The sequence below is a fragment of the Coregonus lavaretus genome (genome assembly GCF_964263955.1).
Source record: "Coregonus lavaretus genome assembly, chromosome: 17".
Lineage (NCBI taxonomy): Eukaryota > Metazoa > Chordata > Actinopteri > Salmoniformes > Salmonidae > Coregonus > Coregonus lavaretus.
This window is the reverse complement of record NC_140004.1, coordinates 28,813,356-28,832,388: the sequence shown is the minus strand read 5'-3', so window position 1 is coordinate 28,832,388 and position 19,033 is coordinate 28,813,356. Positions and strand designations below refer to the sequence as shown.

The 19,033-nt window shown below is 44.9% G+C and overlaps 1 protein-coding gene across 1 annotated transcript in view; it reads left to right on the top strand.

Moving 5' to 3' along the window:
* gpat2 (glycerol-3-phosphate acyltransferase 2, mitochondrial) overlaps positions 1-19,033 on the top strand; it is a gene marked incomplete at both ends in the record, with an annotated part of 35,996 nt that overhangs the window by 12,979 nt on the left and 3,984 nt on the right. The window contains 10 exons of the mRNA XM_084180357.1: positions 197-270; positions 378-488; positions 6,117-6,239; positions 8,819-8,918; positions 11,309-11,442; positions 11,600-11,699; positions 12,863-13,042; positions 15,933-16,034; positions 18,084-18,166; positions 18,753-18,871. Of these exons, the coding sequence (XP_084036483.1) occupies positions 197-270; positions 378-488; positions 6,117-6,239; positions 8,819-8,918; positions 11,309-11,442; positions 11,600-11,699; positions 12,863-13,042; positions 15,933-16,034; positions 18,084-18,166; positions 18,753-18,871 (1,126 nt within the window). The remainder of the gene's footprint in view (positions 1-196; positions 271-377; positions 489-6,116; positions 6,240-8,818; positions 8,919-11,308; positions 11,443-11,599; positions 11,700-12,862; positions 13,043-15,932; positions 16,035-18,083; positions 18,167-18,752; positions 18,872-19,033) is intronic.

The window sequence follows — 19,033 nt, the reverse complement described above, 5'->3', positions numbered from 1 at the left end:
TGGAACAAAATGAATGGAATGGTATCAATCACATCAAACATGTGTTTCATACCATTCCATCACTCAATTCCAGCCATTATGATGAGGTGTGGTACTGGCAGTGTGTAGTAGTCTTTGGACTGGTCTAACCAACTAGGTTGTGTGTTGTGTATCTGTGTGTCGTGTGTGTGTGTGTGTGCGCTCGCTTGCGTTTCAGGGCAAGAAGCTGGGACAGACCATACCCTCTCTGGGCTTCCAGAATCTACTGAGTGTCAATGAGACCCACACCAGGTAGACATAACACACACACACACTCTCAAATACACACACACACAGACCTCCATGGCCTTACACTGCATGCAAACACACGATGATGTGATTTTTCCTGAGTCTTGTAGGTATCGTGGTTGGCTGGTGAGGAGAGTGTGCTGTGTGCTGTTGGTCAGAGGCTGCAGGGTCTACCCTAGTCCTGCTACTGACAGAGTGGAGCGAGTCTCCCAAAGCAACAGGTACCTGTGTGTGTGTCTTTTATTGTCACATGCATAAGTACAGTTAAATGCTTAACTTGCAAGCTCTACCCAACAGTGCAGTAATCAATATCAAAAATAGTATAACTAAAATTGATCGCTCCTACAGACACATAACGAAAATAGATCGCTCCTACAGACATACACTACCGGTCCAAAATTTTAGAACACCTACTCTTTCAAGGGTTTTTCTTTATTTTACAATTTTCTACACTGTAGAATAATAATGAAGACATCAAAACGATGAAATAACACATATGGAATCATGTAGTAACCAAAAAAGTGTAAAAAAAAATCAAATTATATTTTATATTTGAGATACTTCAAATAGCCACCCTTTGCCTTGATGACAGCTTTGCACACTCTTGGCATTCTCTCAACAAGCTTCATGAGGTAGTCACCTGGGATGCATTTAAATTAACCTCTACGGGATCGGTGTCCCGTATACGGGACGGTTGAGCTAACGTGCGCTAATGTGATTAGCATGACTGTTGTAAGTAACAGCAAACTTTCCAGGACATAGACATGTCTTATATGGCAGAAAGCTTAAATTCTTGTAAATCTAACTGCACTGTCCAATTTACAGTAGCTATTACAGTGAAAAAATACCATGCTATTGTTTGAGGAGAGTGCACAACAACAAAAAACTTAGCACGGCAACTGGTTTGATACATTTACATCTGAAGGTAAATAATGTACTTACATTCAGTAATCTTGCTCTGATTTGTCATCCTAAGGGTCCCAGACATAAAATGTAGCATAGTTTTGTTTGATAAAATCAATTTTTATATTCAAATGTAGGAACTGGGTTCTACAGTTTGAACCCCTGCTGTCTCTGGCTCCACACCCACCCCGCCTGGCCATCTAGATGTGTGAAAGTTAGTGTGTAAGCTAATGATCCATCATGTATGACATTCCTGGGAGTGTGTAAACTTACATTTTGTATTACCATATCATTTTTGTATGTTCTCTATAGTTATGTACTTGAAAATGTATCAATTGACCAATTCTGCACATTTTGGCAGACTTGATACGAAGTAGTCCAGTATTGCAATGCTTCACTGGATCATTCTGAGACTTTGCACACACACTGCTGCCATCTATTGGCCAAAATCTAAATCTAAACGCATGTTTTTTTGTTTGTATTATCTTTTACCAGATCTAATGTGTTATATTCTCCTACATTAATTTCACATTTCCACAAACTTCAAAGTGTTTTCTTTCAAAAGGTATCAAGAATATGTATGTCCTTGCTTCAGGTCCTGAGCTACAGGCAGTTAGATTTGGGTATGTCATTTTAGGCGAAAATTGAAAAATAGGGTTCGATCCTTAAGAGGTTAACAGGTGTTCCTTCTTAAAAGTTAATTTGTGGAATTTCTTTCCTTCTTAATGCGTTTGAGCCAATCAGTTGTGTTGTGACAAGGTATGGGTGGTATACAGAAAATAGCCCTCTCTGGTAAAAGACCAAGTCCATATTATGGCAAGAACAGCTCAAATAAGCAAAGAGAAACGACAGTCCATCATTACTTTAAGACATGAAGGTCAGTCAATACGGAACATTTCAAGAACTTTGAAAGTTTCTTTAAGTGCAGTCGCAAAAACCATCAAGCGCTATGATGAAATTGGCTCTCATGAGGACCGCCACAGGAATGGAAGACCCAGAGTTACCTCTGCTGCAGAGGATAAGTTCATTAGAGTTACCAGCCTCAGAAATTGCAGCCCAAATAAATGCTTCATAGAGGCCAAATTTTTGATTTTTGGTTCCAACCGCCATGTCTTTGTGAGACGCGGTGTGGGTGAACGGATTATCGCCGCATGTGTATTTCCCACCGTAAAGCTTGGAGGAGGAGGTGTTATGGTGTGGGGGTGCTTTGCTGGTGACACTGTCTGTGATTTATTTAGAATTCAAGGTACACTTAACCAGCATGGCTACCACAGCATTCTGCAGCGATACGCCATCCCATCTGGTTTGGGCTTAGTGGGACTATCATTTGTTTTTCAACAGGACAATGACCCAATACACCTCCAGGTTGTGTAAGGGCTATTTTACCAAGAATGAGAGTGATTGAGTGCTGCATCAGATGACCTGGCCTCCACAATCCCCCGACCTCAACCAAATTGAGATGGTTTGGGATGAGTCGGACGGCAGAGTGAAGGAAAAGCAGCCAACAAGTGCTCAGCATATGTGGGAAGTCCTTCAAGACTGTTGGAAAAGCATTCCAGGTGAAGCTGGTTGAGAGAATGACAAGAGTGTGCAAAGCTGTCATCAAGGCAAAGGGTGGCTATTTGATATATTTTGATTTGTTTAACACTTCTTTGGTTACTACATTATTCAATATGTGTTATTTCATAGTTTTGATGTCTTCACTATCTTTCTACAATGTAGAAAATAGTAAAAATAAAGAAAAACCCTTGAATGAGTAGGTGTTCTAAAACTTTGGACCGGTAGTGTATAATGAAAATGGATCGCTCCTACAGACATACAGTGGGGAGAACAAGTATTTGATACACTGCCGATTTTGCAGGTTTTCCTACTTACAAAGCATGTAGAGGTCTGTAATTTTTATCATAGGTACACATCAACTGTGAGAGACGGAATCTAAAACAAAAATCCAGAAAATCACATTGTATGATTTTTAAGTAATTCATTTGCATTTTATTGCATGACATAGTATTTGATCACCTACCAACCAGGAAGAATTCCGGCTCTCACAGACCTGTTAGTTTTTCTTTAAGAAGCCCTCCTGTTCTCCACTCATTACCTGTATTAACTGCACCTGTTTGAACTCCTTACCTGTATAAAAGACATCTGTCCACACACTCAATCAAACCGACTCCAACCTCTCCACAATGGCCAAGACCAGAGAGCTGTGTAAGGACATCAGGGATAAAATTGTAGACCTGCACAAGGCTGGGATGGGCTACAGGACAATAGGCAAGCAGCTTGGTGAGAAGGCAACAACTGTTGGCGCAATTATTAGAAAATGGAAGAAGTTCAAGATGACGGTCAATCACCCTCGGTCTGGGGCTCCATGCAAGATCTCACCTCGTGGGGCATCAATGATCATGAGGAAGGTGAGGGATCAGCCCAGAACTACACGGCAGGACCTGGTCAATGACCTGAAGAGAGCTGGGACCACAGTCTCAAAGAAAACCATTAGTAACATACTACGCCGTCATGGATTAAAATCCTGCAGCGCACGCAAGGTCCCCCTGCTCAAGCCAGCGCATGTCCAGGCCCGTCTGAAGTTTGCCAATGACCATCTGGATGATCCAGAGGAGGAATGGGAGAAGGTCATGTGGTCTAAACTCCACTCGCCGTGTTTGGAGGAAGAAGAAGAATGAGTACAACCCCAAGAACACCATCCCAACCGTGAAGCATGGAGGTGGAAACATCATTCTTTGGGGATGCTTTTCTGCAAAGGGGACAGGATGACTGCACCGTATTGAGGGGAGGATGGATGGGGCCATGTATCGCGAGATCTTGGCCAACAACCTCCTTCCCTCAGTAAGAGCATTGAAGATGGGTCGTGGCTGGGTCTTCCAGCATGACAACCGAAGCACACAGCCAGGGCAACTAAGGAGTGGCTCCGTAAGAAGCATCTCAAGGTCCTGGAGTGGCCTAGCCAGTCTCCAGACCTGAACCCAATAGAACATCTTTGGAGGGAGCTGAATGTCCGTATTGCCCAGCGACAGCCCTGAAACCTGAAGGATCTGGAGAAGGTCTGTATGGAGGAGTGGGCCAAAATCCCTGCTGCAGTGTGTGCAAACCTGGTCAAGACCTACAGGAAACGTATGATCTCTGTAATTGCAAACAAAGGTTTCTGTACCAAATATTAAGTTCTGCTTTTCTAATGTATCAAATACTTATGTCATGCAATAAAATGCAAATTAATTACTTAAAAATCATACAATGTGATTTTCTGGATTTTTGTTGAAGTGTACCTATGATAAAAATGACAGACCTCTACATGCTTTGTAAGTAGGAAAACCTGCAAAATCGGCAGTGTATCAAATACTTGTTCTCCCCACTGTATAATGAAAATGGATCGCTCCTACAGACAGTGAGTCACGTGGCCAGCCTTATACTAGCTATATGCCAAAACACACACACACACACACTCTCTCTCTCTCTCTCTCTCTCTCTCGCTCTCTTGCTCTCGCTCTCTCGCTCTCTCTTTATAGGGAAAAAACAAGGCCACATGAATTGGAAACCACTGAGGCCAGCAGATATACACTCACAGGCCAGTTTATTAGGTACACCACCCTGTTCACGAAAATGGTTCGCTCCTACGGACAGTGAGTCACGTGGCCGTGGCTTGCTATATAAAGCAGGCAGACAGGTATCGAGGCATTCAGTTACTGTTCGACTGAATGTTAGAATGGGCAAAACGAGTGACCTAAGAGACTTTGAGCGTGGTATGATCGTCAGTGCCAGGCACGACAGATCCAGTAACTCAGAAACGGCCGGCCTCCTTGGCTTTTCACGCATGTCAGTGTCTAGGGTTTACCAAGAATGGTGCGACAAACAAAAAACATCCAGTCAGCGGCAGTCCTGTGGGAGAAAACAGCTCGTTGATGAGAAAGGTTGAAGGAGAATGGCAAGAATCGTACAAGCTAACAGGCGTGCCACAAACAGACAGATAACTTCGCAGTACAAGAGTGGTGTGCAGAACGGCATCTCGTAATGCACAACTTGTTGATTCTTGCCATGGATGGGCTATTGCAGCACCGGGTTCCACTCCTATCAGCTAAAAACTAGAAGAAGCGGCTCCGGTGAGCACACGATCACCAACACTGGACAATTGAGGAGAGGAAAAACATTGCCTAGTCGGACGAATCCTGTTTCCTGTTGCGTCATGTTGATGACAGAGTCAGGATTTGGCGTAAGCAGCATGAGTCCATGGACCCATCCTGCTTGGTACAGGCTGGTAGCGGTAGTGTACTTGTGTGGGGAATGTTTTCATGGCACACATTAGGTCCCTTGATACCAATTGAGCAACGACCGTTTCCGACACCTTGTAGAATCCATGTCCCGAAGAATTCAGGCTGTTCTGGAGGCAAAGGGGGTCTGACCCAGTACTAGATGGGTGTACCTAATAATCTCTCCGGTGAGTGTATAAATGTAAACGGGAGTAATAGTGACCAATAGCAGGATAAAATAGATAGATAATGGCAATCAATAATCAATGAACAGCAGCGTAGTGGTAATAATCCGTCTAATCAATAATGATTTTAGCAGCAGCGTAGGTGTGAGGGGGAGCAGTAGTTGTTAGCCTTTTAACAGTCTTATGGTCAGGGGATAGAAACTGTTTAGGAGTCTGTCGGTCTGAGCTTTGATGCACCGGTACCGTCTGCCGGACGGGAGCATGGAGAACAGTCCATGTCTCGGGTGGCTGGAGTCTTTGGCCATTTTCGGGCCTTTCTCAGACACCCCCTTGCATGTACGTCCTTGATGGCTGGGATCTCACCCAAGCTCACCTCAAGTGGGTGTGTGTGTTTGTATGAGTGCATGCATGCGTGTTTGTGCGTGCGCGTGTGTTAAGTAAAATGGCTGCTTTGTCCTGTGTTTCCTCTCCCAACTTGTGACTGTATGTGTGTGTGTTTCAGGGTGCAGAAGGCTCTCTCCTCACCACACATAGCACCAGTGGGGGGAGACACCCGGGGTTCACTCACCCGCCTCACCCCCTACCTCCCCCTCATCAACACCTGCATCTCTCCACAGCTCCTACGGTGGGTCTGTCTGTCTGTCCGTCTGTGGATGCGTCCCAAATGGCCTATAGGGCTCTATCAAAAGTAGTGCAATATAGGGAGTAGGGTGCCATTTGGGATGCACTCTGTCTGTTCTTCCATCAATCTTGGAATTTGTTTTTGGAATACCATTGTCATTGGAATCCTGTCTTGGAACTAATTTGACCTGCCTTCTGAATTCCACTGCCTTTCAGATTCCATAGATGGTGGAATATAATGTAGGCCTGGATGGAATTGAAAATTCTCTTTTCAATTCCATCCTCAGTAGATATACTCTGTCATTGGAATTCTATTGTGGTTGTCTTTAGAATCTGTCCACTTCTCTCCACCAAACCTCTCTCTCTTTCTCTCTCTCTCTCTCTCTCTCTCTCTCTCCCCCCTTACCGCCCCTTTATTCCCTCCATCTCCCTCTACAGCTGTCACCCACACCCTCCCTCTTCCCATTGCTCCATCGCTCCTTCTTTCCATCTAATTTCCAGACAGTGTCATCTGACCGTCTCTTATCTTTATCTTTTCTCTCACGCTTTCTGTCCCTCCCTCAATCTCTCCTGTGCTCCCTCCCTCTGTCCCTCAATCTCATTTCATCTCTATCCCTCTTTCCTCTGGGTAAGTCCATTTGAATTCAATTACTTTTTGACAGCATCCCTACAGAGTGGTCCTCTGTAGCTCAATTGGTAGAGCATGGCGCTTGTAACGCCAGGGTAGTGGGTTCGATCCCCAGGACCACCCATACGTAAAAATGTATGCACGCATGACTGTAAGTCACTTTGGATAAAAGCGTCTGCTAAATGGCATATTATTATTATTATTATTAAAACAAACTTTCCATGTTTGTCCATTGTAGAAGTGCTCAAAAAGTGACTTTTTGATGTCATTTAAAAGCTTACAAATAGGGTTGTCTAACTATTTTATAATTTCTTGAATAATTTTTTTGTGTTTTACAAAGGATTTACATTTTACCTTTAAAGTCTATTATTATTCAGGTCCAAAAAGTCACTTTGAGCACTTCTACAATGGAAAATATGTATGGAGTGTTTCGTTTAAATCAAAAGGGGTGCTGTCAAAAAGTGATTGCATTCAAATGGATTTACCCCACTCTTTCTCATGTCTGGCCTGCTGCCTGTTTCTCCTCTATCTAACCTCTATCTTTCCCTCAGAAAAACTATCTTTAGAATTAGAGCACTCCTGAGAGCTCTGTAAAGCTCTGTAAAGCACTTTGTGACAACTGCTGAGTTTGAAAGGGCTTTATAAAATAAATTAATAATTGATTGATTGAGCTCACATGGAGCTATGTGTTTTTATGGTTTGTCTCTCTCTCTAGGCTGGTAGGCTTGGTGTTGCTGAAGGTGTTTGTCTCTCTCTAGGCTGGTAGGCTTGGTGTTGCTGAAGGTGTTTGTCTCTCTCTCTAGGCTGGTAGGCTTGGTGTTGCTGAAGGTGTTTGTCTCTCTCTCTAGGCTGGTAGGCTTGGTGTTGCTGAAGGTGTTTGTCTCTCTCTAGGCTGGTAGGCTTGGTGTTGCTGAAGGTGTTTGTCTCTCTCTAGGCTGGTAGGCTTGGTGTTGCTGAAGGTGTTTGTCTCTCTCTAGGCTGGTAGGCTTGGTGTTGCTGAAGGTGTTTGTCTCTCTCTCTAGGCTGGTAGGCTTGGTGTTGCTGAAGGTGTTTGTCTCTCTCTCTAGGCTGGTAGGCTTGGTGTTGCTGAAGGTGTTTGTCTCTCTCTAGGCTGGTAGGCTGGGTGTTGCTGAAGGTGTTTGTCTCTCTCTATGCTGGTAGGCTGGGTGTTGCTGAAGGTGTTTGTCTCTCTCTCTAGGCTGGTAGGCTGGGTGTTGCTGAAGGTGTTTGTCTCTCTAGACTGGTAGGCTTGGTGTTGCTGAAGGTGTTTGTCTCTCTCTCTAGGCTGGTAGGCCTGGTGTTGCTGAAGGTGTTTGTCTCTCTCTAGGCTGGTAGGCTGGGTGTTGCTGAAGGTGTTTGTCTTTCTCTCTAGGCTGGTAGGCTTGGTGTTGCTGAAGGTGTTTGTCTCTCTCTCTCTAGGCTGGTAGGCTTGGTGTTGCTGAAGGTGTTTGTCTCTCTCTCTAGGCTGGTAGGCTTGATGTTGCTGAAGGTGTTTGTCTCTCTCTAGGCTGGTAGGCTTGGTGTTGCTGAAGGTGTTTGTCTCTCTCTAGGCTGGTAGGCTGGGTGTTGCTGAAGGTGTTTGTCTCTCTCTCTAGGCTGGTAGGCTTGGTGTTGCTGAAGGTGTTTGTCTCTCTCTCTAGGCTGGTAGGCTTGGTGTTGCTTAAGGTGTTTGTCTCTCTCTCTAGGCTGGTAGGCTTGGTGTTGCTGAAGGTGTTTGTCTCTCTCTCTAGGCTGGTAGGCTTGGTGTTGCTGAAGGTGTTTGTCTCTCTCTCTAGGCTGGTAGGCTGGGTGTTGCTGAAGGTGTTTGTCTCTCTCTCTAGGCCGGTAGGCTTGGTGTTGCTGAAGGTGTTTGTCTCTCTCTCTAGACTGGTAGGCTTGGTGTTGCTGAAGGTGTTTGTCTCTCTCTCTAGGCTGGTAGGCTTGGTGTTGCTGAAGGTGTTTGTCTCTCTCTCTAGGCTGGTAGGCTGGGTGCTGCTGAAGGTGTTTGGGTCAGTGTTCTGCAGTGTTCAGGTCAACCTGAACCACATGGCTCCCCTGCACAAAGCCTCAAAGCAGGTACACACACATTCATACACACAAACACACACACACACTGTCATACAGACTTTTTCATATGTACCCCATAGGTATGAGGGTCTTTCTTTGCCTGGCTACCCCAAACTCCTTGCTGCGGCTAAATGGCTACGCCACGCCCACGGACGTTAGTTTCTTCTCCGCAATGAGTCTGGATCTAGTACCTCCCAGACTATTTCTAGAACGCAAACATATTTTAGCCGTTCTGATTGGTCCTAGAAACCGATGCATTGGGCCAGAGCCAGAACACACGTGGGTAAAGCGGCGTTTCAAAAATTCGTAATTGCCGTTGATACTCTGGTTAGAGATGATCCAATCACTGATTACTTTATTTTGTACAACACCCCTCATTTTGACGTCACCACAAACGACTTCAATGATGGCAGTCTGACTGAAGTATGTAGCGAACATAGAGCAGCGGAAGAATTCAGTTTGAGTCGTCAGGCAAGGTCTTTCTAGGACTCTATGTTAAATCAATAGTGATGACGCTATAACCATAGTAAAACCAATTGTTGTTTTGAAGCTAATTTACTGCAATTCTACATAGTTTAACAAGACTCATGACATATTTGAGGTATACCTATAGGCTATTTAAGGATGATAATGATAATAATAATAATATAGGATAAGGATATTTTACCCCTCAAATGAAGGTCCTGCATCCCCCCAGGAAACTTTGGCGCCCCCTAGGTGCGCACACAGACATTTGATCAGAGTGGAAGGAGATATGTACAGTGGGGAGAACAAGTATTTGATACACTGCCGATTTTGCAGGTTTTCCTACTTACAAAGCATGTAGAGGTCTGTAATTTTTATCATAGGTACACTTCAACTGTGAGAGACGGAATCTAAAACAAAAATCCTGAAAATCACATTGTATGATTTTTAAGTAATTAATTAGCATTTTATTGCATGACATAAGTATTTGATACATCAGAAAAGCAGAACTTAATATTTGGTACAGAAACCTTTGTTTGCAATTACAGAGATCATATGTTTCCTGTAGGTCTTGACCAGGTTTGCACACACTGCAGCAGGGATTTTGGCCCACTCCTCCATACAGACCTTCTCCAGATCCTTCAGGTTTCGGGGCTGTCGCTGGGCAATACGTACTTTCAGCTCCCTCCAAAGATTTTCTATTGGGTTCAGGTCTGGAGACTGGCTAGGCCACTCCAGGACCTTGAGATGCTTCTTACGGAGCCACTCCTTAGTTGCCCTGGCTGTGTGTTTCGGGTCGTTGTCATGCTGGAAGACCCAGCCACGACCCATCTTCAATGCTCTTACTGAGGGAAGGGGGTTGTTGGCCAAGATCTCGCGATACATGGCCCCATCCATCCTCCCCTCAATACGGTGCAGTCGTCCTGTCCCCTTTGCAGAAAAGCATCCCCAAAGAATGATGTTTCCACCTCCATGCTTCACGGTTGGGATGGTGTTCTTGGGGTTGTACTCATCCTTCTTCTTCCTCCAAACACGGCGAGTGGAGTTTAGAACAATAAGCTCTATTTTTGTCTCATCAGACCACATGACCTTCTCCCATTCCTCCTCTGGATCATCCAGATGGTCATTGGCAAACTTCAGACGGGCCTGGACATGCGTTGGCTTGAGCAGGGGGACCTTGCGTGCGCTGCAGGATTTTAATCCATGACGGCGTAGTGTGTTACTAATGGTTTTCTTTGAGACTGTGGTCCCAGCTCTCTTCAGGTCATTGACCAGGTCCTGCCGTGTAGTTCTGGGCTGATCCCTCACCGTCCTCATGATCATTGATGCCCCACGAGGTGAGATCTTGCATGGAGCCCCAGACAGAGGGTGATTGACCGTCATCTTGAACTTCTTCCATTTTCTAATAATTGCGGCAACAGTTGTTGCCTTCTCACCAAGCTGCTTGCCTATTGTCCTGTAGCCCATCCCAGCCTTGTGCAGGTCTACAATTTTATCCCTAATGTCCTTACACAGCTCTCTGGTCTTGGCCATTGTGGAGAGGTTGGAGTCTGTTTGATTGAGTGAGTGGACAGGTGTCTTTTATACAGGTAATGAGTGGAGAACAGGAGGGCTTCTTAAAGAAAAACGAACAGGTCTGTGAGAGCCGGAATTCTTACTGGTTGGTAGGTGATCAAATACTTATGTCATGCAATAAAATGCAAATTAATTACTTAAAAATCATACAATGTGATTTTCTGGATGTTTGATTTAGATTCCGTCTCTCACAGTTGATGTGTACCTATGATAAAAATTACAGACCTCTACATGCTTTGTAAGTAAGAAAACCTGCAAAATCGGCAGTGTATCAAATACTTGTTCTCCCCACTGTAGGTGTGTGTGTGCATAGAGGGAGATTGGAGGAATGAATGTGTGTCATGTCTTTTGTTCTTCAGGGTGCTTCACTGGTGTATGTGTGTGTGCCTCAGAGTATCGTGGACTATGCTCTCATCCCCCTGGTTCTCTTCTGTCACAACCTGAGAGTGCCCTACACACTCTGTCACCTACAGATACACAACTACTGGCTCAGGTACACACACACACAAACACACACACACACAGACAGACATTGATTGGACCCCGTCTAGAACAGTGATTGACAAAAAGACGACCTGGTATGCCACCTCTGGCAGTTTGGCTGCTCTACTCTCTTCCTGTCACCTGACTGATATAACCTGCTCCTATAGGTCAGTCCTGCAGAGACTTGGCGTGGTCCTCCTCCCACCAGGTCCAATCACAGAACAGGAAGCAGAGACCGACAACCTCTACTCATCAGTTATGACCTCCGTAAGTCTGTCTCCATCAAACAAGTGGATTTGAGAGACCTTCGTACTTCAGGTGGAAGGAGAGAAATGGAATTTGGGCCAAACATACACACACACACACGCACAAACACATACACACACACACACACACACACACACACAAACACACACACGCCATCTTTATTGCTCTTCTCGGCATGCTGATGGCAGTACTTCAATCAGAACCCAGCCTGTCCCCATCTCATCTCCAGCCCCAGCTCCATCCCACACTCCAGACCCATCTCCATCCCCTACTCCAGCCCCATCTCCATCCCCCACTCCAGCCCCATCTCCATCCCACTCCAGCCCCTTCTCCATCCCCCACTCCAGACCCATCTCCATCCCCCACTCCAGCCCCTTCTCCATCCCCCACTCCAGCCCCATCTCCATCCCACTCCAGCCCCTTCTCCATCCCCCACTCCAGACCCATCTCCATCCCCCACTCCAGCCCCTTCTCCATCCCCCACTCCAGCCCCATCTCCATCCCACTCCAGCCCCTTCTCCATCCCCCACTCCAGCCCCATCTCCATCCCACTCCAGCTCTGTTTCCATTCCCATTAACTGCCAGTCTGAATCTCACTAGAGAAACTGTGGCGTATGTGTTGGCTGGAGAGGAGAGAGAGGGAGGAGAGAAAGGGAAAGAGGGAGGGAGGCAGCTGTGTGTGTAAGTGTATTTCTATTGGCTGTGCATCAGTGTTAATAGACCTGCTAGTTTATTGAGTTCATTTCACAGGGCTGCTCTTCTGCTGGTCAATAGTAATTTAATTCACTCTGAGACACAAAAACACAACTTGAGACTCTGGAAGCATCTAGCTACTGCAGCTCTTCCTATAGTATCACTGGTCCGTCCTGCTATAACTCTCTCTCTCTCTCACTCACTCTTTCTTTCTCTGTTCATCCTCCCCTCTTTCCTTATCATCCATGCCTTTTCAACCTCTCAGTAGGGACAGATGCTTGAATCGACTATTCACCACTCCTAGGTCTCCTATTTTTCAATCCTCTCCTCTCTCCTTCTCTGGTCCCCCACCCCTCTTATCGGAGGTTGTCATTATGTTGTGGTGGGTAATTTATCAGATTCTTGCATTCCAAAACATGTTTATTTCTCCAACTGCTCCCCCCTCCCCCTCTCTCTCTTTGTGTCTGTAGTTGGTTGGTGAGTTGCTGTGTGAAGGCCAGGTACTGAGTCTGTGTGTGTCAGGAGAGAGTTGTCGAGGAGGGCAATGGTTGGCACGCATCAGACTGTCTGTGAGAGAGGGAGCGGTGCCCGACGTCCACCTGGTTCCAGTGGGCATCTCCTACGACTGTGCCCCCAACACCAGCACACCGGTAGAGTATACACTGAGTGTACAAAACCTTAGGAACACCTTCCTAATATTGAGTTGCACCCCCTTTTGCCCTCAGAACAGCTTCAATTCGCCGGGGCATGGACTCTACAAGGTGTCGAAAGCGTTCCACAGGGATGCTGGCCCATGTTGACTCCAATGCTTCCCATAGTTGTGTCAAGTTGGCTGGATGTCCTTTGGGTGGTGGACCATTCTTGATACACACAGGAAACTGTTGAGCATGAAACCAGTGCGCCTGGCACCTACTACCATACCCCGTTCAAAGGCATTTAAATATTTTGTCTTGCCCATTCACCCTCTGAATGGCACACAGACACAATCCATGTCTCAATTGTCTCAAGGCTTAAAAATCCTTCTTTAACCTGTCTCCTCCCCTTCATGTACACTGATTGAAGTGGATTTAACAGGTGACCTCAATAAGGGATCATAGCTTTCACCTGGATTCACCTGGTCAGTCTGCCATGGAAAGAGCAGGTGTTCCTAATGTTTGGTACACTCAGTGTATAGCCTACAAGCACCAACATAAAGTGTTTTAAAAAGGCGTTGGGCCACCACGAGCCAGAACAGCTTCAATGCACCTTGGTATATATTCTACAAGTGTCTAAAACTATGTTGGAGGGATGCGACACCATTCTTTCACTTTGTTTTGTTGATGGTGGTGGAAAACGCTGTCTAAGGCGCCACTCCTGAATCTCCCATAAGTGTTCTATTGGGTTGAGATCTGGTGACTGAGACGGCCATGGCATATGGTTTACATCATTTTCATGCTCATCAAACTATTCAGTGACCACTCGTGCCCTGTGGATGGGGGCATTGTCATCCAATTGGGGCATAGGCATGGTAGCCAAAATAATGGCCTACCCAGCATTTTTCTACATGACCCTAAGCATGATCGGATACTGAATTAACTCAGGAACCACACCTGTGTGGAAGCACCTGCTTTCAATATACTTTGTAACCCTCATTTACTCGAGTGTTCCCATTATTTTGGCAGTTACCTGTATATACAATATAACACACACACAAATTCATCTTCTTAAAGTTTCCCTCCGAAGCCCCCCCCCCCCCCCCCCCCAAAGTGTTGCTTCTGTACTTGTTTGTTACAGTGAGGGAAAAAAGTATTTGATCCCCTGCTGAATTTGTACTTTTGCCCACTGACAAAGAAATGATCAGTCTATAATTGTAATGGTAGGTTTATTTAAACAGTGAGAGACAGAATAACAACAAAAAATCCAGAAAAACGCATGTCAAAAATGTTATAAATTGGATTTGTATTTTAATGAGGGAAATAAGTATTTGACCCCTCTGCAAAACATGACTTAGTACTTGGTGGCAAAACCCTTGTTGGCAATCACAGAGGTCAGACGTTTCTTGTAGTTGGCCACCAGGTTTGCACACATCTCAGGAGGGATTTTGTCCCACTCCTCTTTGCAGATCTTCTCCAAGTCATCAAGGTTTCGAGGCTGACGTTTGGCAACTCGAACCTTCAGCTCCCTCCACAGATTTTCTATGGGATTAAGGTCTGGAGACTGGCTAGGCCACTCCAGGACCTTAATGTGCTTCTTCTTGAGCGACTCCTTTGTTGCCTTGGCCGTGTGTTTTGGGTCATTGTCATGCTGGAATATCCATCCACGACCCATTTTCAATGCCCTGGCTGAGGGAAGGAGGTTCTCACCCAAGATTTGACGGTACATGGCCCCGTCCATCGTCCGTTTGATGCGGTGAAGTTGACCTGTCCCCTTAGCAGAAAAACACCCCCAAAGCATAATGTTTCCACCTCCATGTTTGACGGTGGGGATGGTGTTCTTGGGGTCATAGGCAGCATTCCTCCTCCTCCTCCAAACACGGCGAGTTGAGTTGACGCCAAAGAGCTCCATTTCACCCAGTTCTCCTCTGAATCATTCAGATGTTCATTGGCAAACTTCAGACGGGCATGTATATGTGCTATCTTGAGCAGGGGGACCTTGCGGGCTCTTTGGTCTTGGCCATGGTGAAGAGTTTGGAATCTGATTGATTGATTGCTTCTGTGGACAGGTGTATTTTAGAAATGATCAGTCTATAATTTTAATGGTAGGTTTATTTGAACAGTGAGAGACAGAATAACAACAAAAAAATCCAGAAAAACGCATGTCAAAAATGTTATAAATTGATTTGCATTTTAATGAGGGAAATAAGTATTTGACCCCTCTCAATCAGAAAGATTTCTGGCTCCCAGGTGTATTTTATACAGGTAACAAGCTGAGATTAGGAGCACTCCCTTTAAGAGTGTGCTCCTAATCTCAGCTCGTTACCTGTATAAAAGACACCTGGGAGCCAGAAATCTTTCTGATTGAGAGGGGGTCAAATACTTATTTCCCTCACTGTAGATGGTGATGGTGTTCCGTTGTGGGTGGGTTAGTGTTCCCTCTTCATCTTATTGTTAATCTGACACACACACATTTCATCCTATTGTTCATTAAAAGAGCCTGCTCATTATTGTTATTGCTCCCCTAATCTTCCTCTTAATGGGAGAGCCCCATTATGATATCATCATCATAACTCATCTGTGTGTGCGTGTGCTTATGTGCATATTCTATACTTCTATTCTATCTGTACTTCCATTCTCCTCTCACTAATCGTTCCCTCAAGTATCCTAAGAACTTCCCACGTCCCCATGAGGACAAAGGCTATTTTAAGCTTAGGTGTTAGGGTTACTATTAGGGTTAGGGTAAGGGGTTAGGAGTTAGGTTTGGGTTATGGGTTAAGGTTAGAGTTATGATAAAGGTTTAGGGGTTAGGGAAAATAGGATTTTGAATGGAAATGTATTGTAGGTCCCCACGTGGATAGAAGAACATAACGTGTGTGTGTGTTGATATGTATTCCATATCCCCCAGGTTGGTCTGCTGTCTGCTCTGAGGTGTGTGTTCTCCTTGCTATGCGGCAGCCGACAGAGAGGTAGTGTGAGGATCCACTTCGCCCAGCCCTTCTCTCTAAAGGTATGTTCAGCCTAGTCTCTCAACCTTGTTCGGACCAGGAACTGATTGGTATGCTATTGTTGTTCCTTCATGGAGGACTGTGCTGCTTAGCTTAAAACGAACTCTCTCCAACAGACAGGGATTAAGAAACACTGAAGGCTTAGTATTTCTGAAGTGTAGTTGTGACTAGGGCTGTGGCGGTCATGAAATTTTGTCAGCCGGTGATTGTCAAGCAAATAACTGCCGGTCTCACGGTAATTTACCGTTAATTAACATAAACACATTTAGCATCTCCTGGCTTCCACACATAGCCTACAAGCCACTGATGCAGACCTTTGGAACATCTACATTTAAAAAAGTCTAATAAATCCATCTACACCAGCCTACACCATCACAATAAATTCATTATTTATTTTAGACAGGTCTAAAGAAACATGATATGAAGGAAATGGAGTCTATTTCAGAAGAACAGAATAGCATGCTCTGAGTTGTCCTTATGCTAGACCCTGATATGGTTATGCCAAATGACTGTGGGCTACACTAGTTAATTTAGCAGACAAGATTTGCTTAGAATTCCATGGAATTATTGTATAATATTTTATAGTATGAAGAATAAAATTGAACATAGCTGAATAAAATAGAAAGGGTATTTTCTCCAAACGATTTGAGGGAATGCGCACATGCGGCTATTCTGTGTTGAGCGGTTAAAAAAGAAACAGGTACTCCTATATGCTTAATTTAGAATTATTTATGTAACTTTAGTTGTGATACAAATGTTGGGCTATATTTTTTAATGTTTTATACATTCTAAGGCTGTATGATACGACAAATTATGATTATGAAGTTGCATGAAAGGCATGAGCTCTGCTTTCTTTTTTTCGCAGGCTGTACACACTTCATCAGTCTCTCATTCACAATTTGACAAGCACTTGATAATGCCTCTATTTCCCGACTGCATCCCCTTTGTGTGGCCGTAATGCCCCCTAAAAAGCAGCCAGTGGCCGTTGTGCCCTTGGGATGAATATAATAATTATAATTCCCTTCTCCCGGCTGCGTGCTCCGAAGCACCTCTCAATCGCATGGCTCTCAGTCACGTGGTACGGGTCTTTCTCACAGGCTACAAGTGAAGACAGACACATCGGGGACGCAACTGCGCGCGTCCTTATCCAATTCCGAGGTGCATATTGAAGATATTGGAAGAACTCTCCACATTTACTTTCCGTCAGCCAACAAGATGAGTAGGCCTAACGAACAGCAAAAGCACTAGTCTATGTCAATCTATTATCCCCCATAGTATAAAAGTTGACCTATTCTATTCTGTGCGATAAAAAAATATTCCAAACATAGCCTGAGACAGTTATGGAATGCGATAGATCCCAAATTAATACAACCACTAGCATCAAAAAACCTGTTTTAAGCAATGAGCCTGACAAAACAGATGAGAACGTTTAGCTTAAAATGTTGATAAACTATTAGGCTATTTCTTCACATTATAAGCGCTGCAATGCGCAAATGGCAGTAGGCTATAAGCGCAAATGTTCCATTAGCAGGAAAACACCATTTTCCCGTGGTTCATTTTCATGCCAGTCAGGTAGGCTATACTCCTGTTTTAAAGAGAAACAATGTGCTTAATATTAGGAAAGTTGATAAATAAATATAGTAGGCCTAGCCTATAGAATTCTGATGGGATCCTCCTCTTTTTAATAGAGGCCATCACTCTGTTTTCTCACTCAATTGCATAGCCTATAGAAATGTTGCGCAACATGAGCTCATGGGCTCTCATTAAGTGTTTGATTAGATTTGCATTGATGTCAGAGTGATTAGAGGGACAATAGAGTGCTGAGTACCAGGCAGTTAGCAAGTTTGGTAGGCTACTAATGACCATCAGCAGCATCAGAGCTTGGAGAAGCCTAATTAACCACATGGAATTTGACTGCCGTCATGACTCGTGACCGACGGTGTGGCGGTTAATATGAACAGACCTAGTTGTGACTGAGTGTGTGTGTGCATGCATGACTTTTCTCTCTTCTCTGTGTGTGTGTGTGTGTGTGTGTGTGTGTGCATGCGTAGGAGATGTGTGACACAGGGAGGTGTCGTGTGGATAGAGGACGCCCTCTACAGGACCTCCTGCTCCCTACCATTCTACACACGAGGTGTGTGCATGCGCGTGCGTGCGTCACATCTTATCTCAATCTCTGCTGTTCAATGCTCACTTTTTATGAAACTCAGAGGGGGAGGAAGAGAGGGGGAGGAGGAGAGAGGAAGATGGGAAAAGGAGAGAAAGAGTTGAAAGGGGGTATCAGCAGTGGGCACTGAAGATGGATGGAGAGAGAGAAAGAGTTTGTGTTGAGTCAATCCTACTGGCTTTACTTGGTTTATTGTGTCTGTTTAAAGTCTCTATTGTTCACAGCTCAAATAGTAAACACACAGCAGTGAACAGGAGAGCTGGCCAAACCAAGCTGGGGCCTGGTGGGATGCAGACACACACACACACACACACACACACACACACACACACAAACATACACATACACACTTTTGATCTGACTCAAACACAAACACACTCATTCAAAGTGCCTAACTGATGCTCACACACCCTGCAGTCTCTACTCTCTAGGTTTTATGCTTTTTCTATCCGGCATCGCTAATTGAGATCATTTCCTGTTTTGAATTAGCTGATTTGATGAAAGGTCTTTAGACTGATATGTGTGTGTGTGTGCGTCCTTGCCCTCCCTCCAGGTCTGATGCGATATTTGGCCAGAGGATGATGTCATGGGTCCTGCCCCCTCGTTATGTGCCTGAGCTCTGCCAGTCAGAGAGAGACCTCAGCATCGCCCTCACCCTGCACCTCATCTACTGTGAGTTGCGCGCACACACACACACACACACACACACACACACACACACACACACACATACATACATACATACATACATACATACATACATACATACATACACATACCAACACGGTACACACACACACACACACACACACACACAGAGCGATACATGCAAAC